The 26,243-nt window shown below is 38.5% G+C and overlaps 1 protein-coding gene across 1 annotated transcript in view; it reads left to right on the top strand.

The window, feature by feature from the left end:
* The window catches only part of GRAMD2B (GRAM domain containing 2B), a 158,287-nt gene that overhangs the window by 124,998 nt on the left and 7,046 nt on the right, over positions 1-26,243 (top strand). Inside the window, exons 2-12 of the mRNA XM_007942217.2 lie at positions 2,131-2,250; positions 6,659-6,758; positions 9,191-9,257; positions 10,387-10,490; positions 15,428-15,523; positions 18,810-18,881; positions 18,981-19,061; positions 21,667-21,781; positions 22,316-22,438; positions 23,629-23,716; positions 24,610-24,714. Coding sequence (XP_007940408.1) covers positions 2,131-2,250; positions 6,659-6,758; positions 9,191-9,257; positions 10,387-10,490; positions 15,428-15,523; positions 18,810-18,881; positions 18,981-19,061; positions 21,667-21,781; positions 22,316-22,438; positions 23,629-23,716; positions 24,610-24,714 — 1,071 coding nt within the window. The remainder of the gene's footprint in view (positions 1-2,130; positions 2,251-6,658; positions 6,759-9,190; positions 9,258-10,386; positions 10,491-15,427; positions 15,524-18,809; positions 18,882-18,980; positions 19,062-21,666; positions 21,782-22,315; positions 22,439-23,628; positions 23,717-24,609; positions 24,715-26,243) is intronic.

Below are 26,243 nucleotides of genomic sequence, written 5' to 3'. Positions count from 1 at the left end.
CCAGAAGGAAGATGGGGCAATCTACTTCCGTAGTGATACTGCCTTGGAAACCCAAGAAGGGGTCGCTATGAGTCAGGTCTGACTAGACGGCACATAACAACAACACTCTTTGAATCCCAAAGTTCTACTCCTAGTACACAGAAAAACACAGGTATGCAAATTACTTTTAAGCAGGTATTTGTTACAGTAAAAAAATAGGAACACACTTAATTTCCAGCTATAGAGAAAGGTTAAATAAACTATAGATCATGGAAACATTTATAATGAAATAGTATGAGGCTGTTAAAATTTAATCTACCACATATTTTTGTTGTTAACTCCTGTCAAGATGGCCCCCAACTCATGGTGCCCACACGTAGAAGAAAAACAAGTTGCATAAAAATATATAGTGTGGTCGCATTTAAACATATTTGTGTGCTAGTATGCAGACAAGCCTCAAGTTACAAATAAGATCTATTCCTAGGTCTGTCTTTAAGTATAATTTGTACATAAGTTGGAACAGTTACAATTTATATCTAATGTCAGCCAAATGTTTGTCTTGGTATATAGTATATAATGTACCTTTCTATGCATAAAATTCATTAAAGAAGCATGTCTAGATAAGGTAAAACATCTTTAACATAATAATAGAGTAATAATATTTTGATGTGCATCACAAAGTAGCATGTGTTTGTTATTACGAACCATTGTATGTACTCGAATCTTTGTGATAGGCTTTATAGGGATTGGTTCATAGGGGTTATATATGTCTAACTGTTCATAACATGGTGATGACCTATATACTTAGAAAACAATCTGGAAGGATATGAATACCAAACTATTATTATAGACTATCACATTTATAGTTATTAACCATGACTTTATACAAGCAATGGAGTGCTAGTGGCACTATGGTAAAAGCATTGGGCTGCTAACCAAAAGAGTGGGTGTTCAAATCCACCAGCCTCTCTGTGGGAGAAAGATGAGGCAGTCTGCTTCCATAAAGATTTATAGCCTTGGAAAACCCTGTAAGGGCAGTTCTATTCTATCCTATGGGATTGCTATGAATGCGATTGGTTTTGGTATTTGGTATATACACAAGTGCTCTACTAGACCCCATGGTCAGTATAAAAATTATTAAAACTCTTGCCCCACTCTGGGGCTGTCACACTGAAGAGCTAACAAGAGCAAGAAAATAAATGAATGGATAGATATCTGAGTGTGTGAGAGCGAAAGAGAAAGAGAGGTGGATATATAGTGGTTCATACCACACCAAGGCCTTAGAAATGGACAGACCTCAGTTTGAATCCCAGTTCAGGTGGACACTAGCTCTGTGGACTTGGGCAAGATATTCAACTTCTGAGAGCCTGAAATTGGTAATCTGTAGAATGGGGATAATAATTCCTGCCTAGCCTGAGTGGTTGTGAAGATTGGAAACTATATATATAAAATTCTGTTGTAGTGCTTGGTTAGGAACTCTGGTGGCATAGTGCTTAAGGCATTTGACTGCTAACCAGAAGACTGGTGGTTCAAACCCACCAGCCACTCCTGGGAAGGAAGGCTGGGCAATCTTCTTCTATAGAGAAGAGTCCAAACAGACTTGATGGCAGTGAGTTTGGTTTTTTGGGTTTTTTAGTGCTTGGTTAAAATAACAACAGCCAAAAATGGGACCAAGATAACTACAATGGGACCAAGATAATTACAAAAGGTGGTAAGTGACATTAGAGAAGGGCAAACAAAGGGCTGAGGGGGTTCCCAGCCGGAAGGCTCACACCTGGCAGGAAGCTGTACGTGAGCATGAGCGGGGGCCCTCCCAGCCTGCAGATGATCTGCCGCCCCAGCACATGCTAAGCAGGGCAGACTTGGACAGAGCTGGGCAGCGTGTGCCCCACAGGTGCAAACTGGTGATAAGCCAAGCAAGTCGTGGCACAGTCAAGCAGGCATTTACAAACTAAGCAGCCTGCCCTGCAGCTACTGCCCTCGGGGTTAGAACTAGGAGGGGTTAGAATGGGGATTTGGAAAGGGCTCAGCTGCCAAAGTTGACTGGCCCATCACTGAGGAGTGAAGATCATTCCAAGGTGGTTACGTCTTCGTTTTTCCTTCTACCCCCTTCTGGATGGTTAAGGTGAAGCGTTTTTCTCTCTTCTCCAGCTCAGAGGCTGAGAATGGTGTGGAGGAGAAAAAGAAAGTCTGCAAGTCGCCAACAGCCCAGTCTCCCACCCCGTCCAGTGAGGCCGAGTCGCCGGACCAGAAGAGAGTCATTTCCCTGTGGTAAGTCCTCACTAGTCTCCGTTCTTTTTTTTTTTTTTTTTTCTTTTTTGCCTATTTGGGAGGAGGGATTGCTGGGAGCAGTTGTTTCTAGATTTATGGTTGTTAAAAGAGTGAGGAGCTATACAGGTAAATAATCCCCCTGAGAATGAAGTGGAGAATTTTTCATTGGAGTTTAACTTCCTTACTTAAAAATTTATTTTTAAATTTATTCTGTGTATGAAGTATGCAATGTAATACATGCACACTTCAGGATATTGATTGTATTCTTGCAATCATTCTCACCCTCCTCTTCTGAGTTACTCCTTCCAATTAACATAAACTCACTGCCCCCTAAGGTTCATATCTAATCTCTCCAGTTGCTGTTGTCACTCTAATCCCATATAGACAGCTTTTAAAAGGGCATAATGCTCAAGCCAGACATTTTTTTTCACTAATTAAGCAAAACTATTGTTTGATTTTAATAAGACCTAAGGGGATGTTTTTGGTTTAAATTTTAAGGATTCTCTGGCATCTTTTCTTAGCAGCATCTCTTTCTCCTTCCTGTCTCCTATCCTTGCCTTCTGCAGGAATGTCTGCCTTTTTTCTTTGTTGAATCACTGATTTTGCTAACTGATAAACCTGGTGGCTCACTCATGGGCAAAGATTAGAAAGCATCTGGGGAGGCTGGTCAGGTTGCTAATGAGGCCTGCCCAGGTTGGAATGTGTGCACAGCCCCTGGGTGTGCACACCTGGTGTCTCACTTCCCTGGCAGCCACTGGAAAGAGTAGAGAAGCCAGGCCTTGGGCTTGTTAAGGATCCAAAGGGCAGGGTGTATAAGTTTCTGGTAGCCACCTGCCTGTTTCCTGTAACTAGTGGTGGGAGGGATGGTTGATGCAGTTGGGGGTGGAGGGAGGAACATAACTAGAGTCCTTGTACTCTGAGGTACCAATTACATGCCTTCTTTCACACAGAAGGGACAATTAGGGCCTTAAAGTTGCTTTTCAGCCCTTAAAAGTGAGTGGCTAAACCAGTGGTCAGTTATGAAAAACTGTGGCTAAGGAGCTCTGGTAGCACAGTGCCTAAGGCATCTGACTGCTAACCGGCAGGTTGGGGGTTCAAACCCACCAGCAACTGTGGAAGGAAGACTGGGCAATCTACTTCAGTAAAGATTTACTGCCTTGGAAACCCAAAGGGGATTGCTGTGAGTTGGAATTGACTTGAAGGCAGTGGGTTTGGTTTTTGGAGTTTGAGTGGCTACATCTATTCCAAGTGAAGAAGTGATTGCTCTCCTTCCCCCATTATTAGAATTGTTAGAACTGCTGCTTTTTATTTCCTTTGGCTACTATTAAGGGGTGGTTAAATAACTCCTGCTTTTCACTTCCTTCCTGGCTACCCAGCCCATATCTTCTCTCCAAATCTATACTTCCTTAAGGACCAAGCGTAAGTGTTACCTGTTCCCCAAAACTTTCCTTTTCCATGATTGCCACTCATCTCTATCTTTTCTGCATGCCGGTTTTATGGCATCTCACTTTTAACCATTTTTCCTGTCATTGCTTCCCATCAGGGCACTTTCCTCACTTACTAGACGATACCACAAGAGCACAAAGCATGTTGTTTCTTGTATCTTCCACCACTGTTAACTGGCTACAGCAGGCACTTTTTAAACATTGTTGGTTTTACTCCAATCCTTGCTTTTGATGAGAGTACTATACTCATCGTTAGGTCATGCATGATAAACTTCATGAGAGTACAGTCTGTGCAGTTGCAGAGGGCCCTGTGCTTGGTTTAATGCTCTTCTGTCACTGTCTTTAAATTCTTAATAATTAAGAATTTAATTATTAATTTAATTGAATATTTATTAAATTCTTAATAAATAAAGGGCGCTGCGTTTGCATTTTGCACTGGGCTCCTGGTCCTGCTCATAGTCACTCAGAGGTGAATCTACAGAGAATAACTCCTATGGCAAGCACTGAAATTGCACTTTTACAGGGGCATAATGAAAGTAATGAGAGCCCAGGGACAATATCTAAGTTGGGCCAGGGCAATTTCAAGAAGAATAGTTGGTGATAGTGGTGATGCACTAACAGAGATACCTTCACCCCTTTGCCTGCCTCAGGTGCCTTTCATATCTGTGACACCTTGGAATGGCATTCTGTGCCTATCTGATGACCTTGGACTTGTGCCTGGGGGCAAGTTCCCTCCTGGGGTACTGTGTCTACCGGGGACCTTGAGGAAGGACGTTGGGCCATACAGAGTTAATAGAAACTGCTCAGTGGTGCCCCCTTCAAGTGACACCCAGGGCAAATGTCCTACCTTAGATAAGCCTCCTAGTCACCTATATGAAGTGAGAAGAGCATGTGAAGAAGACCCACAGAAAGCAATACTATGTAAATAAGCAACCTGCTCTTAGAAGTCAGTGCTATGCAGACAAACCCCTTTACTGCTTATGGCTTTGGAGATTGTCAAGAGGAGATCCACCCTCCTTGTCACATTGCTGAGAGCTCATGGTTATCTAAGTGTGATCATTTCCTCAGCAATTCCATTTGCATTCATTAACTTGAATCAGTGTTGCTTGTAGGTGCCATTGAGTCAGTTCTGACTTCAGGCAACTTCATGCACAACAGAATGAAACATAGTCCAGTCCTGCGCCATCCTCACAATCGTTGCTATGCTTGAGCCCATGGTTGCAGCCATTCATCTTGTGTCAGCCCATCTTCTAGAGGGTCTTCTTCTTTTTTGCTGACCCTCTATTTTACCAAGCATGATATCCTTCTACAGGGGTGGGTCCCTCCTGAAAACATGACCTAAGTATGAGAGGTGAAGTCTTGCCATCCTTGCTTCTAAGGCACATTCTGGCTATACTTCATCTAAAACAGATTGATTTATTCTTCTGGCAGTCCATGGTGTATTCAATATTCTTCACCAACACCATAATTCAAATGCATCAATTCCTCTTCTGTCTACCTTGTTTGTTGGCCAGCTTTCACATGCATATGAAGCAATTAAAATATGATGGCTTGGGTCAGGTGCACTTTAGTCTTCAGTGATATCTTTGCTCTTTAACACTTTAAAGAGGTCCTTTGCAGTAGATTTTCCCAATACAATACTTTGTGTGATTTCTTGACTGCTGATATCAAGATACATGGAAAAAAGACTGAAGTTGTCAAGGATTTCATTTTCCTTAGATCAACTCCCATTGAAGCAGCAGTCAAGAAAATTTGACACGGGTTAAATTCAAATCAGGGAATGATAAGGAGTTTTAATTGTGACGTTAGCATCATGGAGTTGGGAACATGGGCCATCATTGCACAGCTGACAAAACCAGAGCTTAATGTCTCCCAAGCTTCAGTCATTTTTGTTCCTCTGTCACCACCTGATTTCATAGGATTCTTAAATCTGCTTTGAACCAAATGTTTCTTTAAATGAGCCTCATTCTAAGGAATAACGTTGTGTGGTCATGGATTCACATGCCATTTGCCCCCAATAAACAATAAAACAACCATATGAGTATATAATAAAACTTGTTGATCTACATACCTCTAAAAATCATATGCATTCCATTTTGAAATTACTGTTTTTAGTTGTAGGCTTAATGATATCTATAAATTCATGCAGCTACCAAAATAGAAAAGTTGGGTTAGAATTATTTCGGTAGGAACTGCCGGAGCTCTGACATCTGTCCTTAATAAACAAAGGAACACTGGACTTCCAAACATGTTCTTTTTTTCCTGATTTCATTTCTCCTGTATCTCCAATCTGGAATGTTTTTCTCTGTTTTCCTCATACCCAGTTTCTGCTCAACCTATAAGGCTTGATGCATTAATCCATATTATTGTATTGACCCCTCTCTTCTCTTATCTCCTGCTAGACTTATTGTCTATATATCTTCTAACTTCTGTGATATGCATTGTTTTGTTGCTAAAGCGTGCACTGCCCTTTTTAAAAATATTTGATTTGTGCCCAGGCTCCTTAAGGACAGAGACTGTCTTGTGTGCTTCAAGGCGTTGAACACAATGTCCTACTCAATTAATACTTGTTAAATATTAATAGAATCCTGGAACAAAAATATTCTTTGATTGAGCTATAGCTGCAATTCTGTTTTATAATTTGCCTCTAGTATTCCTCTCAACTCTGATTAAAATACTTTTGAAATTATATAATTACTTTCACAACTCAATTATTATTTCTCCCTTCCAGAATTTGCCATTTCTGCAGTTCGAGACAGCCTGCTCTAATCATTCCACTCTCCCAAAACACAAGCTATGTAAATACCCTTAGAGTGTTATGAATGATTATTAATGTCTAGAAGAGAAAAATGAAAGTCCAATTCTCTTGTGATATTATATAATATTAAAGATTTATTACAAGAAAATTAATGAAATAGCATAAAATATCCATCTCATAGAGTCCCTGGATTTTCTTTCCCCAGGTCAAAATCCAGTTTTGATGGTGCCTCCTTAACTAGCAGTAAGAATGACTGTAAAACAGAAAGCAAAATTGAAAGGAAAAAGTCTTCCTCTTCCAGCCAGGTAATTTGCAAATGAATGTGTACTGTCTCAGAGTATAACAGAAGTATGAGGACCAGTAGAAAGAAAGAACCCAAGTGTGCAGCTTCCTGCTGGTCAGGATGAATCTAGATTTGAGAGACTCTAGAAGAACAGACAGGCTGCAGTTCCTTCGGTCAATCTTCCATCGATAAGATGTTTCACAACTGACCTTTCAACAGTTATTGAGGGGCAAAGAGTTCCAGGCTCTGACCTTAACTCTGGCAAGTACCCAGAGAGCAGGGACCAACCCAGAGTAATGTGCTTCCCTAATAATTAAAAAGATGAAGAGGGGGATGACATCCTTGCATTAAAATGAAAGAATCTGCCAAGGTACTTGCCTGAATAGAAGGCCACCCATCTTTTTTCATAGAAGAAAACCTGTGAACAGGGTCATCATTCTCCTCCAGAAGTCATTTTGGTTCTTCTCTAAAATATACCCACATAAGTACAAAGCACAGTTGTGTCATATAGAGTGTGACACATTTACTGGACTAGAGATATGTATGTATGTATGTATGTCGTTTATTTGTTTAATATTTAACACCTAGATACTTGAACATGTATCTCCTAAAGGGGGTGGGGGAACAGGGTGGGGCAGGGGCCCACACACATGATAAATTTAGCTAAATATTAAATACATATGAATATTAATGAATATAAAATGTATATATTATTTTTAGAATTGTCTCAGTAATGACTGTCCTTTATAAAATTTTCTCTTCCTCTCCAGGATCCAATTAAAGAGTTACATTGCATTTATTTCGTTTAAATTAGTCCCCCACCTTTTTTTAAAAAAAAAAAAAAAACTTTGACTTATTACATGGATATTTTTAAAGAGTTCATTCCCTGGGATATTTTAAAATCAAGTGTGCAGCCAGTGCTCACTGTGCTTTTAAAAATAAAATCTTAGTAAAGCTCCCCTAGAACACCCAGCATTAATGAAGGCAACTTTCTAGATAAAAATGTGCTCCAGGAAATAGCATGCAGTAACTCTCTTTATATAAGGTGTTTATCTGTAAAATAGCTGATTCACAGAGACCATTTATCATCTTGATGACCTGCTCTGTAGCTCTTTTTTATGGCAGTAATAAGCCTGTTTTTCTGTTAAGACTACTTGTACTTTGGATAACACATCAAGGGCATATTTGTGCTTATCTCATAAGACTTTTCTATCAAAAGCATCCTGTGAGGATGAGGGGTCCTTTAGGAGGACCCAGTTCTAACTATTAATAGCTGTGTGGTGCTGGTTAAGTCAATTGATAGCCCTGAGACACAGTGTCCTAATTCATGGCATGGGGACATCAGGTTCATGGGGTTACTATAAGAATGACATTTGTGAAATCATTTTCACAAACTATAAATTGCCATCTGTACATTGTTGTCAGTGTGAAAACTGATGCCTTGAAAATGAAGTGATTAATAGCATTTCAGACTCTTGGGCCTGTTAGTGCCCTAGAGAGTCTTTGGTATGAAATCCTACTTGTCTTGAAAGTCCTCTCCCCCTGAGGCTGGCTAAGAAAATACCTCTGAAATAATAGTTGTAATAGTTACCATATTTTGCCTCAGGCAATAGATCCTTTAGATGTTTTCTCATACAAACTTTATGATATCCCCACTGAGGCAGGTACTGTTTTTGCCATCTGGCACAGAAAAGGAAACTGAGGTTAAGTGGCTAGGCCATGATCATACACCAAAAAAGAGGCAGTGTCAACACTTAAGAACGATTGTAAAACAGAAAGCAAGATTGAAAAGAAAAAAATCTTCATCTTCTAGCCAGGTAATTTGCAAATGGAATGTGTACTGTCTCAGAGGATGACAGAAGTATTGAGGCCAGTGGAAAGAAAGAACCCACGTTTGCAGCTTCCTGCTGGTCAGGATGAATGTAGGTGTAAGTCTGAGAGAATCTGGAAGGATGGACAGACTTGATTATTATATCGCAAGAAAACTGGACTTTAATTTTTTTCTTCCAGACATTAATAATCATTCATAATACTCTAAGGGTATTTAAGTTTATCTGACTACAGAGCTCTAACCACTGTACTCTTCTGCCTCTCTTGATTGCCCAGGATTTACTCCCTTCCCTTGTGAGACACCCTAGAATCTCATCTTGTTTGTTCTCAGGGACATTCTTGTTCAGCCCTGTTTCTTGGCAAAAAGCTGACCACCAGCTGTGTTGTTATTGTAAATGCATGTCCAACCAACAAGTCACTAGTCTTACTAGAGTATGAAACACTTTGTGACCTGGCTTCTGCTGTTTTTCACTGAAGGATTATGTTTGAGATCAGAAAGAAGGAATTCCTGAAGATGCAATGAAGGGAGGGAAAATTGGTTATTTAATTTTAATTGAAATGAAAATTTGTGATGTTTCACAGAAAAGTGAGAGCAATGATGCCTGTATTTTGTTCTCATTGTAGTACAAGGCAAATATGCACTTTCACAAGTTGTTTCTTGATGTCCCAACTGAAGAACCACTGAGGCAAAGTAAGTTCTGACCTGTTTGACTTTTTAAGCTAAATGTTTGAAAAGATGCTAATTAGTTTTGGAGGAGAGCAAGGACATGATCTGGGGATTGAGTTGCCAAGGGGAAGAGGTTCCTGGAAGATGTGATATAAAAACAATGCCTGTTTCATTCAGCTCTTACCAAGGGCCATGAAAGGTAAGATAGTAGAATGAGAAACTGCTGGAATGAGAATCTCCCCATGATAGTAACAATTTAAAGTGGTTCCAGTGGTTCCAGAATGATATCCTCACCTTCTGTATTCACTGCTGAAATATATGTGATTAGATTGCCCTGAAATTTATGATTACAATCCTAGGGCACTAGTGGCCACTACTGAACCAAACTAAACCCACAGCCATTGAGTCAATTCCAACTTGTAGTTGACCCTGGAAGACAGAGTAGAACTGCCCCACAGGGTTTCCAGGGTTTTGCTTCTTTATGGAAGCCAATTGCCACATCTTTTTCCCACTGAGCAGCTGGTGGGCTTGAACTGCTAAGCTTTCAGTTAGCAACCAAATGCTTAACCACTGCACAGCCTAGAAGAATCAAAAAGAACACAAATCTAAGTGCACAGACATGTGTTGGATACCTGCAACATAGAGGGTGTGATACTCAAACCTAAACGTCCTCACCAGCATACCAGCTAAGCACCTACTCTGCGGTACAATGGTTCTTTAAGGGGCCAAGGTTCCAAGCTAACCTCTCTGGCTATACAGAGGCTGCATTCCTGCCACGATCTCCAAACAGGAAGGTGTGCTCTTCCCCCACTGATACCACTTATTTCAGAAGGAGCCATTAGGGAAGGGCATGGGTGCTAATGTTAGCCCACAAGTAACATATCTTCCTAAAGAGAAGTGATTTTTGAAAACATCATTCTTGATCTCTTCTATGGAATGCTAGATTTGCCTTTCCATTTTGATTTTCATAGTAAACTTTGTAAGATTTTGAATTCAAAAAACAAATTAATCTTGGCTGCTTTATTCCCCTAAAGATGACTGAAAAAGAAGGAAGATAGTGTATTATCTTTTACCATCTCTGAGTCACCAAAATACATGTATGTAAAATTTTTATTTTAATGGAAATTCTAAATAATGTTATATCTTTTCCCAGGCTTTACCTGTGCTCTACAGAAAGAAATACTATACCAAGGAAAGCTCTTTGTATCAGAAAACTGGATTTGTTTTTACTCGAAAGTCTTTGGAAAAGACACTAAAGTTGGTACAATTTTAAAAAACAAACTAACACTGCCCATTCATTGCATATTGTGAATATTGTTTTAAAAATATATTATTGGTCAATGAAATTGAGTGATACTTATTAATATTTTAATCATCATTATACTTTATGCCAGGTTTCCTGTGTTGTAGTCCCATATATTACAGATTCTAAGTGCCTCCAGATGACACTAACTTTCCTTTTTCCCTAAACACTGCTCTCTTGCTCCTTTCCTTATATACATACACATACACTGCTTCATAGCCATACTCTAAATCCGCATATCACCAGAGAACATTCAAAGTAGTTGACCTGGAGAATATGCGATAATTTATTTCAAAGACATACGTTAAAATCAAAACCATTTTTTTGAAGAAATACTGATTTTTATATCTTATTCATACCAGTAAGGAGCCCTGATGGCACAGTTGTTAAAGCACTTGGCTAACCTCAAGGTTAGTGATCGAATCCACCAGCCGCTCCATAGGAGAATGATGCGGCAGTCTGCTTCCGTAAAGGTTTATAACGTTGGAAACCCTATAGGGAAGTTTTACTCTGTCTTAACTCGACAGTGGTGGGTTTTAGCATTCATTCCAGGTATCAAGAGAGGTATCTAAGAAAACAGGCCTATAAACAAGCTACTTATTAGTGCTTAATTTGTACCAGCACCAGCAGGAAATGACCAGGCATTGGATTATTTAAGGCCTAGTCCCAGAGTCACATACCCACAATCACAAGTAGAGTCTGGTATGACATCTGCTCATTAAATGTAGCTTTGGAGGACGGGAAGCCCATCAAATGTTGAGCTGTTAAGGAGAGATTGAAGGATTGGCAGTCTTTAGGCACCACCTCCTAAAATGAAGACCTTGGGATGGTGGCATAAGGCTGGAAAAGATGATCCATCACACTGACATTCTTGTCCTTTGAACTATGATGTCACATCACAGTTCATTCAGGCCACAGAATACTCAGAGAAACATCTTTTGGGGTTCCCATAACTTCAGTGAGTTTCCAAGCATTCTGATTCTGGATTATGAATCAGCAATTTTTTTATTTATGAAGTAGCAGATTAACAACTTGTTTTAAGTGGTAAATGTGTTTTATTTAAATAACCTCCCTAAAGCCACTGACTATCTTCTGTAAGACCACTTAACAAATAAAATGGAAATTCTTTATTTTGTTGTATGTAATGAGACTAACATACTATTCTTTAGGCTAAGCATGCTAAAAACCAAACTCACTACCATCTAGTCAATTCCAACTCATAGCAACCCCCTTTGGGTTTCCAAGGCAGTAAATCTTTACGGAAGTAGATTGCCCAGTCTGCCTTCTGCAGAGTGGCTGCTGGGTTTGAACCACAAACCTTCTGGTTAGCAGTCAAATGCCTTAGGCACTATGCCACCAGAGCTCCTTGGAGTTATATTTAGGTAAACATATTTTGATTCATAGTATTCTACCACATTTCCATCTTTCTAAATTACGAGAACTGGTTCCAAGAGTGACGAAGAGAGTTGGATAGAATTGATCTCAGATCAAGGTGATAAAGATAGTTTGCAGGGATCCAAAGAGAGCCTACACCTGTGACCAAAGCAGTAGCAGTTAAAGACATTAGTGAAGAAAGAATTAGTCTGTTAAGGGATGGGTAATTGACAAAGACAGTAAATACAGTTTTGAGCTAATACGATTCTAGGCAATGGTTCCAAAATCCTGCTTTTACCGGAAAACTGACAAAAATATGTTAAAAGTGACCCTGGCACAGGGATTGCTTTTGCATATTGTTTTGGTTACTTCATGCCGCTCTAACAGAAATATACCACAAATGGGATGGCTTGAACAAAGAGGACTTTATTCTCTTACAGTTTTAGAGGCTAGATGTCCAAATTCAAAGTGCCAGGCTCTAGGAGCTGGGTAAAAGCCCTTCAACCTTGGGTTTCAGCTCTGCCTTCTGCTCCTGGCCCATTGAAGCTAGAGGCTTCTCTTCACTCAGGCAGCTGCTGGCTGCTGAGGCTGATAAATCCAAGGTCAACAAGTAAAAAGGCACAGTCCCGATATTACCAAATAACATGGCAAGCCACTAATTCAAGTCTAGAACAAGTCTCAAGAGCAGCAGGCTACTGAACAATGACTTGACTACATGCCGAGTTTAAGCATACCAAAAAGCTGGAGACCTTCCCTAAAGCAGCTACTTAGCTGCTCCAGTAGATTCCACCATGGAATTGATTGCCAATCTCACCATGGGCAGTAACTACATCAAGCTGACCAGCCACCCAACTAGGCTCAGCCAAGTTGACACACAACCTTAACTACCACACATATGGTATTTGTAATCCACAGAACTATTGTTGTTGTTGTGTACCGTCAAGTCAGACCCAACTCAGAGCGACCCCTCCTTAGGTTTCCGAGGCAGTATCACTACAGAAGTAGATTGCCCAACCTTCCTTCCAAGGAGTTGCTGGTGGGTATTTGTAATTCAGATCTATTCTGCTATTGCCTCCCTGTCAATTGACCTGTGTCCAACATAACTCAATATGAACTGAAGGCACCCCAACAATTGCTCTTGTTGTTGTTGTTATGTGCCATCAAATCAGACCTGACTCATAGCTACCCCTCCTTGGGTTTCCGAGGCAGTATCACTACGGAAGTAGATTGCCCCATCTTCCTTCCGAAGAGTGGCTGGTGGGTTTGAACTGCCAGCCTTCTGGTTAGCAGTCAAGTGCCTTAGGCACTATGCTACCAGAGCTCCCAACAATTGCTGTAGGAAAAGAAATTTTCTAAGCAGCTCACCCTTGGAAAACTATTAATAAAGGGTAGCTTTAATTTAATCAGGATCGTTTAGTCAACCTGTCAGTATTTTCAAATGTTTGCAAAATTAGCATGCCTTACCACATTCCTTCTAGGCTCAAACTAAAAAGTGATTTATGCTTTATTTCACAAATGTAAAGCTACTTATAATCTTACATTCATGAAGCAATTGATTAAAACCTCCTTAAGGGTGTCCCTTGAATTAGATTATGAAAAAGCCTCCCTTATAGCCCCTGTCACTGCATGTTTGTGATCCTTCTCAGAAAGAAAATTAGACTCATTTATTTATCATCTTCTGTCTTGGTATGTCTTTAAATTTTTTTTCCCAAAGTTATTTCAGCTTATAACTTCTGAATTATCTCTCACCCTTTAAAATTTCTATGAGTATAGTTCTTTGGCAAAGTAGCATTTTAAAAAAGTTTAATTTGAATTAGCACCTATTCCTGTCCAGAACTTTGAGAAAGTAGAGTAAACCCCATCTAATAAGCCCAAATATGAATGTAAATATTCAACATTAAAAGCTCAGTTTTCTTCTGTCAAGCTGGCAATATTAACATGTAAGACCCTTCTCTTCTTCAATGTCATCATTAATCTCTTTCAGAATATGTGAAACATTTGCCCAAAAACAAAGTTCAGAAGGCAGGAAGGGGCAGGAAAAATGGAGGAATGGAGGAAGCAGAAAGAGTGTTGTTACATTCAGGGGATTGCAACTAATGTCATAAAACAAAATGTGCATAAATTGCTGAATGAGAAACTACTCTGTAAAGTTTCACCCAAACCACTATAAAATGTTCAAAAAAAATATGAAACATTTTTAGAAAATATGTGCAAATGAGTGAATGTACCTATGGACGTGGAGAGGGACTCAGATCATTTTCTTTTTACCGTGCATCTGTGTGATTCTATTTTCAGGTATGGAAATGATATAACCCGTTTTTCTTTGAGACAAAACCTTGTTGAAGGGATATAAAAGTATAATTACAAATACTGTTCTCTTTGTGGCATCACATACATTCTTATAGCATATTATATTGAAAAGAACTTACATTTTAGATCAAGTTAGTTCAAATTCTGTATTTGTAACTTCTTATATGTTGAACATGTCACGTACCTGTCTAAACAAATTTCCTTATATACCTACTTTATAAGATAATCATAATTAACTGACATTCTCATCTGCTAAAAAGGTATTAATAATGGTAGTTGGTACAATTGTCATTGTTATTCTTTATTGTTTGAATCTGAAGAGTTATTTTATTTCACCCATCCTTATTTTATGAGACATATGAGGAAATGAAGGAGCTCTGGTAGCATAGTGCCTAAGGTACTTGACTGCTAACCAGAAGGCTGGCGGTTCAAACCCACCAGCCACTCCTCAGAAGGAAGGTTGGGCAATTTACTTCCATAGTGATACCGCCTCGGAAACCCAAGGAGAAGTCGCTGTGAGTTGGGGCCGACTCAGTGGCACATAACAACAACATGATGAAATGAATGAAATTTTTATTGATTATTGGGTATTTTCCAAAGAATATCTCATTTAATCCACACAAAATCATGGGAAGTAGTTAAGATTGACTCCATTGTAAGAATCAGGAGCTGAGGCATAGAAAGGATATACTTTTATAAGATTGAATGGGTCATAGGTCATGTAGATAGTAAAAGAACTGAGTTGAGAATTCATGTCCAATGATCATTCCACTACACCAGAACTTTTCATTGTTTTCCCCACGCACGTATGCCCAAGGACAGAGGTGAGTGGGTACAGTGGGGTTAGCACAGAGTAGCTGACCACAAGAGAGAAACTTCTTTAGGGCCTTGGGTTTAGCTCAAAAAGAAATATGGATTTTGTATTCTATTCCTATATTTATTTAGAGATAAAGGTTTCCCACCAACCCCAGCCAGTAGAATTGATGATCTAGATTTATCCTCTGGCTTTGCAAACACCTATTTAAGGTGCTCAGTGCCACACTCCATGCTGCTCTCTAAGACTTAAGTTTTCTTCCTGGAGTCTGAAGAGCTTGCTGCTGGTATTGATTGCCTGATCTATCTTTCTTTAACTTAAAGTATAGCATGAAAATTTAAAATGCTGTTCTGTGAAGATTGAACCAGTACTAACCTGGTGATTCTGTTTCAGATCTCCATTCCGGCTTTCTCAGTAACCCTAATAAAGAAAACCAAAACTGCCCTTCTGGTGCCAAATGCCCTGATTATTGCAACAGTCACAGGCAGGGTGAGTACATGCAGAGTTGAGAGTGCCTTGGTTTCTCCTCCTGTTCTGTGCTCCATTGCCTCAGGGCCCTCTTGCCAAGGACCAGGACCCTAAACCATAGATACTAATCTCATCCCCAGTAGTGAATCAGAGATTTTTTTTTTCATGGACATCCCAGTTAATTGGTCTAATAACATGATTAATACTTCTATTCTACCTCCCAAGTTTGTTGTGTAGTCTCTGGATCTTAAAAGCTTGCATGTGTCCATCCAAGGCACAACAATTGGTCTCTAGTCACCTGGAGAAACAGAGGAAGGAAAGTCAGGAATAGGAGGAGGAAATGAATTGTGTGGCTGATTGCCTCCATGAACAACTGCCTCCTTTGTCATGAGACCAAAAAAACTGTATGGTGCCTGGCCACCATTACTGAACATTTTGATCAAAGATTCCATAGAAGAATCCAAATCAAAAGGGGGATAATGCAGAATAGAGTATCAAATGCTCATGGACTCCAGACTTTCTGGAGCTATGGAAGGTAGGTGAACCCCTGAAACTACTACTCTAAGATAATCTTCAAACCTTAAACCAAAAATATCCTCTGAAGTCATCTTAAAACTAAACAAAAGTGTTTATCTTAACTAGTAAAAAATATCTGCCTTGAATACACTCCTTGGAGAGAACAATCATGGGAGAAAGAAGGGCTATTTATGCACAGGGAGATAGCTCAGGGGGCAGGAGTGCATGGAGGGATGGACACAGGGAAGAGGTAACTATTGGGAAGAAGTGGGAGGGAAACTGTTGCATTGGGGTAAATTGTAGTCAATGTCATGAGACAAAGTGTATGTGAACTGCTATATGGAAAGTGAATTTGCTCTGTAAACTTTCACCCAAATCACAGTTAAAAGAAAAATCTGCCTAGAGCATTATGCTCTTTTCAGAACTATCTATGTAAGATTAAATTGACAACAGCAACTTGAAAGATTAGATGGGAAATTTAAGAGATGGTGAGTTTATGTTAATGAGGGAGGAACAATTCAGAAAAGGAGCATGAGAATGGTTGCACAATTTGAAGAATGTGGTCAATGTCACTAAAGTATACATGTAGAAACTGTTGAATTGGTATATGTTTTGCTGTATATATTCTCAACAACAAAATAAATGAAATTTAGAAAAAAAAATCATAACCTTTAGACATTTATAAAGTGTGGTTTCCTTCACTAGCTGATTTATTTGAATATAATTGTTGCCAATTTTGAACTTCCTGCTGACTTAATTATATCAACTACTTGGTCATATTGTTTAACCAAGGTCAAAAAAATTATTCTTTTCTAATTTCCCTTTCCCTAATATGTTAGGTCAGGCAAAAATGACATATTCAGTTCTTTAATGTTAAAAACAAGACAACAGCTACAGCCTTGTGTATAGAGTGAGGCAGGGGTACACTGAGAAGTCCTTGGGGTGAGCCTGGCATGATTACCCCCTTCAGAACCCCAACCAGTACCTCCCCATAGTCATCCCAGATACGTACAACTAGTGCTTCCCAGGCAATGGCAGCTTCAGGACTAGTTCCTAGCCCACCTTTCCTACCAGGTTGCCTTAACTTAATGTTGGAGCTATCAATGATTGTTGGGTTACCCTTTGTTGTTATTGTTGTTATGTGCCGTCGAGTCAGCCCTGACTCATAGCGACCCCTCCTTGGGTTTCCGAGGCAGTATCACTATGGAAGTAGGATTTCCCAACCTTCCTTCCGAGGAGTGGCTGGTGGGTTTGAACCGCCAGCCGTCTGGTTAGCAGGCAAGTGTCTTAGTCACTATGCTACCAGAGCTCCTAGACCTGTCCAATCAGAGACATTTACATTGAAAGTGGTGTGTGTTTGAGCTTGGCAGGAGAGAGAGACAGAGTGAAGTAGTTTGGTTCCTCTTTTTTTGCTTGACTTTTTTTTTTTTTTTAAATATTTTACCTAGTATTTTATGGAAACATAAAAGCTACAATTTCATTTCTAACCAAATTTCTTAGACATGGATAACATGTGGTGAAAAAGAAGGAGAAGGAAAGAAAAAAAGAGGCTGTTCTGATCAGCTAGGAAGTATGTCAATATGTATTTTTGTGATTGATTTCTTTAAAATAATACTTGCTGACAAGCATTGAGTACTTACTTCATGTACTCCAGGCACTATGCTAAATACTTAACTTTGATTTTCACATTTATTCCACATATTTATTCTATACCCTATAAGGGCTAAGTTATTGTTACGAAAACTGAAGCTAAGAGTGGTTAAGCAATTTGCCCAGTGTCACCCAGTTAGTGTTAGAGCCAAAATTTGCATCCAGGTCTGTCTAGTGCCAGACCTCATAATATTAACTACTTTGGAACAGAATACTTGCTTAGAAATTACATCAAGTGTTTTCATTGGTTAATGAAAGTGATAACAACAAACTAATGGAAAGAGGATCTGAAAAGTTTCTATGGCTAATTACATCACAAAAGATAAGTTTGAATATGTATTTTTCCAGTTTCCCTAAGACAAGAGAATCTTATGTACGGTGAAATCATTTTTCCTTATGTCATTTATCTCCAAATTCCTTGTCTAGTTTAGATTTTACTATTTACCATAGACATCCATTAGAAAATCTCCATATTTATGCAAGAAAGAATTTGAAAGTGTTTGAAAAGGTTGCCTATTAGAGCATCTGAGAATTTTTCAATAGAAATCTAAGTCAGAGCAGAGAAAGCAAACCCTTAGGAATTGTTTTTTCTGTTTTTTGTTTTTTGTTAGCTTTTTTTCCAGTTGCCCTTGAGTTGATTCCGATTCATGGTGTCAGTAGAATTGTGCTCCATAGAGTTTTCAAATCGCTGAGTTTTCAGGAGATACCAGGCCTTTCTTCTGAGGCACTCCTGGATGGACTAGAACCTGCAACCTTTTGATCAACAGCCAAGCATGTTAACCATTGAGCCGCCCAGGAACTCACAGGAATTGTAAGATATCTTAAAAAGTAAGAACAAAAAGGAGAGATTTTTAAAGAGGATCTGACAAGCATCACCATTTATTTTGCCCTATATTTCCTTATTACTTAAATTGAGTTTGGAAGTTTTGTTGCTATTGTAGGGGATAGTATTTACTTTATTCCAAAATTGGAAGGAAAATTCAATGTTGGTGTGAGAGGAATAAAAATACAGACCAAAGAATGGTCTATGTCATTTGAAAATGAAAAAAATACATACATATATCTTTCTTAACTCTGAACTCTCCTCATCAGCTTCTCGTTAGGCCATATCTGTAAATAATTATTCTGCTTTGTTTTTCAGTACATATTTGTCTCCTTACTCTGCAGAGATTCAACTTACAAACTACTAAAGTCTGTGTGTGGACACTTAGATGTAAGTCTGACATCTCTGAGCCTGAGTTACTATATCTATTTTATGTATTTTGTGGTTTAGTAGTTGATCTTTTTTTTCGTTTTATTTCAATAATTTCAGAATACAAGTGTTGGTAGCAGCCCCAATCCGGCTTCTCCTGAGAACAGTTTCCAGGCAGAACGCCCTTCATCTCTGCCTCTGGTGAGTTGCCTATTCAGCTCTCTAAATGCAAAAGTAAGGAAATATGTCCCACAATTTCACTTCTTCTTATAGTGTGATCAAGGATGTAGGAGGAACATAACCCAAAAACCAAATCCAACCTATTGCTGTTGAGTCAAATTCCAACTTCCAGCAACCCTTAGAAATTGTTTCTCAGAAGGGGAACATAGGACTGATACCTGAGACACAGTTCAAGGAACAGGGCATTTCTGTCCTGAAGAAGAGAGGATAATAGGAGGCCATAAGAATTTTTTAAGTAATTGAAGGCTTGTCCTATGGAAAAAAACTTGATAGGAATTGTATTGGGGAATTACTGGTTATTGAAGGTGTTCATAGTGCCCTCCTCTGTTTGCTTGTTAATGTTGTTTTAGAGGGATTCACAGTCCATTTTGTGTAGAGCAGGATTCATCTCGCAAATTATTGAATGTCTGGCATGTTCAAGGCACTGTGCTATTGTACACTGTAACAATAGCAGCAAACTCTAAAGGAGTTCTCACCTTCAGAGACTGAGTGCTCACAAGAGAAGATGTAGCTACCCAAGAATAGCTACAAAAGAAGAAGCTACAATGTTCAAGTGAAAGGTAGAGAGATTCCTTGATACCCTTACTCTTTGTTGACTGTAGGGTAAATCTCCAGTGGGAACTAGCTCCCCTTGTTTATACCAGATTTATATGTTTGCCCAAGAGAGTCCTAGTCATATCATTAAAATGATTATTATTAAATATTGAAATATCTTTGGTGAAAGAGTATGAGCCCATAGATTCAACATCTCCAAATCTTTTTTCAGAATTATTAAAACAACAATAACAAAAATAAGTTATTTAAAATAAGTAATGTGATTGAAATCATGTTCACACAAAAACTGGTACAAGCATGTATATAGCAGCATTATTCATAGTAGCCCAAAGTAGAAACAATCCTAATGTCCATCAACTGGCAAATAAACAAAATATAGTGTGTTCATACAATGGAATGTTATGTGCATATAAAGAGGAATGAAATAATACATGCTACAACATGGATGAACCTTGAAAACATGGTGATAAGTGAAAGAATCCAGATACAAAAGTCCACATTCACATACTGAATGATTCCATTTTATATGGAATGTCCTAAATAGGCAAATCCTTAAGGACAGCTTTAGATTAGTGGTTGTCAGGGGTTGGCGAAGGAAGAGAGAGAGTGATTGCTAATGGGTACGGAATTTCTTATTTCAAGTACAGACATGCTCAGGAATTGGATAGTAACAATGACTGCACACCCTTGTGACTGTGCTAAAAATCACTGAATTGTATACTTGAAAATGGTTAAAATGGTGAATTTTGTTTCTATTGAAAAAAACTACTTAAAAAAAAAGTAGGGAAGCTGTCCAATATAGAATTAAACACAGATGATTTGAAATCCAACAAGTCTGGTTTCAAGCAAGCTCTTAACTGTCTGACTCAGTTTCTTGATCCAATAAAATGCCAATCTCATGGTGTGGCTGTGAAGAATATATGTAATAATGTGTGCAGTAGTTTTGCATACTACCTGATAATGTGATAGGCATTCAAAGCATCATTATTATATTAAAGAGACTTTAATTTTTCAATTTTCCTTCCTCTATAAATTCTTGAATGAAATTGAAATGAGTGTTGAAATGACCAGTTTCTCTCGACCTAGTTCGAGAGAAAATGTGGGTAACTTGCCTACAAGATGAGTGAATCTCTTCATTTGACTGCTAACTAAATTGTTAAAATTTCAGTCTAATTGTACCTTCCCCAAGACAATTTAACAACACTTTTTCATCTCTTTAGTTCTTAGCACTTTGGGGGAACCAGCGACATACAAAGTGAAGGATCTCTGCTTTTTCCCTTAATCCTCTATTATCCTTCCATTATTGAAGTGTGATAGCAGTGACCCTATTTTACTTTCTGTTGAATTTGAGGGAAGAAGAAAGGTAAAATTTTCAGAGTATAATTTACTATAGCCATTTTCTCTCTTCTGTTTCCAGTACTTTCTTTCAACTTGTCTGCATATTCCAAACATACTGTTAGAGCTTTCCATCCACTCTTTTTCCTAGTATTGTCTATAGCAGCCAGTTTTTCCCATTACAGAGTGCTAATGGGATGTCTCTAGCTTTTCATTCAAAGCTTTTCAATAACTGGCATTCCAGCTTTTTCTACACATTTGTTGCTTCAAAGAAGTTGGCCAGTGTTGACAGAATTCTAACTGCCCAGAAAAATCTCACTTTCCGTAACCAAATACAGAGAAATGTGTGAGAGCCGGAACTCAACAAGACTGCCTTGTTTTTTCAGATCTCACAAGTTTTCAACCTTTGCAGTCTTACCACTTTTCTGTCCCTCTTTTTAGTGGGAAATATTTTCGTTTTCTTTCTCTGACACATTTTCACTTTACCCAGGTCCAAACGTTTCCAAGTTTTACTGTACTAGGTGATCTATTGGGAAGAACCCAGTAGTACGTAGTAGTTGTTCCTTCTTTTCTGCATTTTATAGAGCAAGTCTAAGTGCAAAGGGTAGGGGTTACAAAAGCCTGCTTGTTTAATAAGGGAAAATTGACCTCTCTTCATTTAACTATTTCTGCTCAGGATTTCAATGATGAATTCTCAGATCTGGATGGAGTGGTTCAACAAAGAAGGCAAGAAGACCTGGAAGGATACAGTAGTTCTGGCTCTCAGACTCCTGAATCTGAGAACTCTCGAGGTCTGGAAATCATTGTAATTTGACTACTAAAACTTAATCCTCCACAAAACATCTGCACTGCAACCCTTTAAAAAAAAAAAAAAAAAGCACTTTGTCTTCCTAATTAACATTTGGGAAAGAAATCTAGAGAAAGAGTAGCTTGTTTGAGAGAAAAGAATTACTTATACGGTGAAAATCTATTTCTTTTTCCCTTGATATACATTTAACCACTGTCTCTTAAACAGAAATTATATTGTGATGATTGAAAGAGAAAAATGTATAATACTTTCTTAACTTTTATTTAAGTAATATGATTAATTGTTATGCTGAATCATCCTTATGAATCAGGAAGGTGCAGACTATCCTTATATCATGTATTATTTATTTGCTTGAGCATTGGTTTTCAACCCCCAGCCACCTCAATCAACTTTTAAGAAGATCTGTGTATAGTCTCAGGCATTACACATATTAAGGGATTTACTTGCTTTGAGGTTGAGCCTATGTGTTTTAAAGGCATTGGAGAGAAGACTTACCTTGCTCTGTTTTTCTTGATAGATTTCCATGTGACAGAGTCCCAGACAGTTCTGAATGTCTCCAAAGGAGAAGCAAAACCAACTCGGGTAGATGCCCATGTGAACAGAGTAACTGAAGGAAAAGCCAAGGGTCTTCCTGCACATGGTAAGGAACAGATTGATTGATTGATTGATTGATTTTAATTAATTTTTTTTGACATCTGTCTGTGATTTTTAATGAGTCCTAATTGACTGCCTTTCACATAACCTTCCCCCTACTTCCCATTGTAGGTCTTCGCATATTAATTCATTTATTCTTTCAGCAGACAGTGACTAGTGCTTTATTATTGGGAATACAAAGGTGAATAGCCTTCGTGGGAGTCACTTCACTATGCTGAATACTTTGAGTTTGTAATTTAAAAAAATTGCAGGTAACCACAGGGAGGAAGTACAAGGAGAGCTATTACACTGTGGGGATTATAATTAGGGTCACAAAACAAAATGTGTATGAAGTGTTGAATGTGAAATGAATCTGCTCTGTAAAATCTGGATAAATCACAATAAAAAGTGAAGGAAAAAAGGCAATATCAGGACCCAGCCACTAATTTAAAGCAGATAACCTGCAACTGTTTTCAGTAAATCATCAAGGGCACATGCAGGTCAATTCCCTAATTCTTTGTGGGAGCGTAATCCGCTTTCAAGCACCCTCTTCCTGAGGGCATACTTCTCCCTAGGTTTGTCCTGGACTTGTCTAGGTATTGCTGGTTTAATGGTCAGAAAGAATGCTAAATAAATAAATTGCAGATAAAAAAGTGATAAATTATTTCTTATTTACTAATTATTTTAATAACTGGTTATCGGTTGTACTGGTATGAGAGCAAGGATAGTATCTATATTATTCACCTTTGACTCCAACACAATGCTTGATACAAAGAAAAACTCAAACAAAAAAAAGAAACTCACTGCTGTTGAGTCAATTTGACTCATAGCGACCCCTCCTTGGGTTTCTGAGGCAGTTATCTCTATAGGAGTAGATTGCCCTGTTTTCCTTCTGAGGAGTGGCTGGTGGGTTTGAACTGCCACCCTTCTGGTTAGCAGTCAAATGCCTTAGGCACTATGCCACCAGGGCTCCCTGACACAAAGAAGACCCTCAATAAATATTTATTGAATGTATGGTGAAGGAATTATAATTATTGGCTAAGGAATTACAATTAAAATTATTGGCTAATGGGAAGCTTTCAGTTAATTTTTTTTTCTGATTTTCCTTACGTGTAGATAAGTCTCTCTCAAGGAGTACTGTTGGATGAAGTAGGTGTGTTATGGTTTTAAAACTGTCTCTTTTTGTGCACCTAACAGGTCAGCCAGAAACCATTGGAATATTACACAAAGTAAGGTCTCAGAAATGTCTGACTCTCCACCACATTCTTATAGTTTATGCAATTGTGTAAGTAAATGAATTTACTGTTAATGACTTAAGATAGTAATTCAGTTCTCTAAAACAATAATCTATTCTCTTTACAATGTCTCCAATATGACCCAGATATTTTCTTTGACACTTTTTATCTCCTACCTCAGCACTTTACTTTGGTGAACTTAAATCACAGATTCATATTCATTCCCCTCTTATTTAAGGAAGTAGCAAGAAGGGAGGATGGAAAGGGAAAATGACTATTCCAAATCCAGCAGAGGACTAAGTTCTGAGTAGATCCTGTTGATTGGGAAATTGTTCTGTGAATTGAAGCATTATTTTTTCCTTGTTATTTATTTTTCCATCTATCACGTGTCCCTTCAATAGAGGCCGAAAACAAATCTAAAATATTATCCCCTTTCCTAAGAAATTAGACATTGATTTGTACACTTCCCCATCAACTTCCAGTCTGTGACCAGTTATTGTTCTGAAAATACCCTGACCCAGTTCTAAGCTAATCCCCCCAACCAAGTAGCATATGCCCAGTTTCCAGATAATGCAGAGGATCAGGAGTTACCAGAGAACAAGGCTGGGTGCTCGCCTTCTGGCAGAGCGAGACAGTCCCACGTGAGAGGAGGAACACTGACTTGATACTCCAACTTGGATCTGATCATGATCAGTCATATTAGAGTGGCCATTATTTGTAAAATGAGGGATTTGGGCTAGAAGATTTTAAGTTCCCTTCCAGAGTTAAGGTCTTGTGACAAACAGTAGACTTTGAAATAAGACTTTCTTAAAATCTCATTAACGAAGTTATTTTGGAAAATGCCTTGCCTCTAAAGTACGGCACTGGCTCTGAGTTTATAGTTTTATTACCATCAGGTCCTGGTCATGAACCTACTGAGAATTCCTTTTTTCATTCCTTCCAGTGTCTGTGCACTAATCATCTCGACCTTCTACATGAGATACAGAATTAATGTTCTGGAGGAGCACCTGGGGTCCCTCACCTCCATTGTGGACACCCGTAATACTGAGTAAGACAACTCCACTAGTACTATCATTTCTTTCCTAGTCAGATTACTATATTTGACCTGAATTTAGCATGATTCTTAGCAAACATTAATTGAGGCTGGCTTCTCTATGAGATATTTTAAATGTATATGCAAGGAATTAAAAGACGTGGGAGGGTCTGAGAAATGAATGACCTCACCCTGCACTATTCTTGAGTTGCTATAGTATTGCCAGTGATATGGCAAGGAGCAAGCCTAATTTTAAATCATCTTGCTCTGTTATCCTAAGACTTGGTCATGACTTTGGCCTATTTATTAAAATTTACATGTGCATCTTAGAAAAATGGCACTGAGCAAAGACATTCATAGAAAACAAGAAATTCAAGTAACTGAGCACATTTCATCTTGTGTAATTCTTTATTTTAACTCATTTATTTGCAAAACTCTTGACCACTATAAGGATCTGTGTGACTAGTAATTAGCTGAATGTGCCTGTGAGGATATTCCATCACAATCATTTTTCTTAAGCTGTTAATACACTTTATTTTTTAGAGCAGTTCTATATTTACAGAAAAATTGTACAGAAAGTACAGAGAGTTCCTATATACCTCCTCTCCCTCTGCACATAGTTTCTCCTATTATTGACATCTTGCATTAGTGTGGCACATTTGTTACAATTGATGTACCCTAATGTAAACTGTGTACTTTAATTAGTTATGTGCCAATATTGGTTCATCGATTGTAACAAATGTTCCATAGAGATTTTTTTTTATTCCTTGAGTATAAATGTTTTTAAAACAATTGTGTTAATATTATAATAAGTAAATCCCAACATTGTATATAACATGCCTAATCCAATCAAAGAGGAGCTTTGGTGGCATAGTAATTAAAGCATTCATCTGCTAACCAGAAGGTCAGTGGTTCAAACCCACCAGGAGCTCTATGGGATAAAGAAATGCCACTAATAGAATTAAATGGAATATTTGTTCTGCTCTTTAAACAATCAACTTAGGAGGAAGTCTGAAAAATAACATACAAAGGAAAAATTGCAAAGACCACATATAACATGAGGCCAGGGAATATCCAAGATGGGCTGGTCTGCTAATGAAGGACTTTTTACTGGACTTGAGCTTCCCCAGTATCTTATTTCTCCAAGGGTAATTCGTCTGTACTATCCAGGTGACTAAATCCACATATGCAATCTGATTCTTCCATTACTGATGAGCCACCCTTTTGAACACATACATTAACACATTAGCAGCCCGAAGATTGCAGAGTCCTCAATGGGACTGCTCTGGTCTCTCTCAGATTCCTAGCTACTCTCGGAATCTTCTGTTAACAAATCAGTTCTCTGGATCTCAGATCCCTCATCTAGAAAACAAAGGATTTAGATTCAGTTTCCTATTTGAGGTCTAAAATTTTGATAGTATGAGTTAGGACAAAGAAAGCACTATTTTTTCAGTACTAGTAAATAAGCTGGCGAAGAATGCTGAAAGTACCATGGACTGCTAAAAGAACTAACAGATCTGTCCTGGAGGAAGTGCAGCCAGAAT

Source organism: Orycteropus afer, unplaced genomic scaffold (genome assembly GCF_000298275.1).
Source record: "Orycteropus afer afer isolate SDZICR_OR568_19922 unplaced genomic scaffold, OryAfe1.0 scaffold00086, whole genome shotgun sequence".
Taxonomy (NCBI): domain Eukaryota; kingdom Metazoa; phylum Chordata; class Mammalia; order Tubulidentata; family Orycteropodidae; genus Orycteropus; species Orycteropus afer.
Note: the sequence above shows the minus strand (reverse complement) of the source record. Positions and strands in the feature narration are given on the sequence as shown.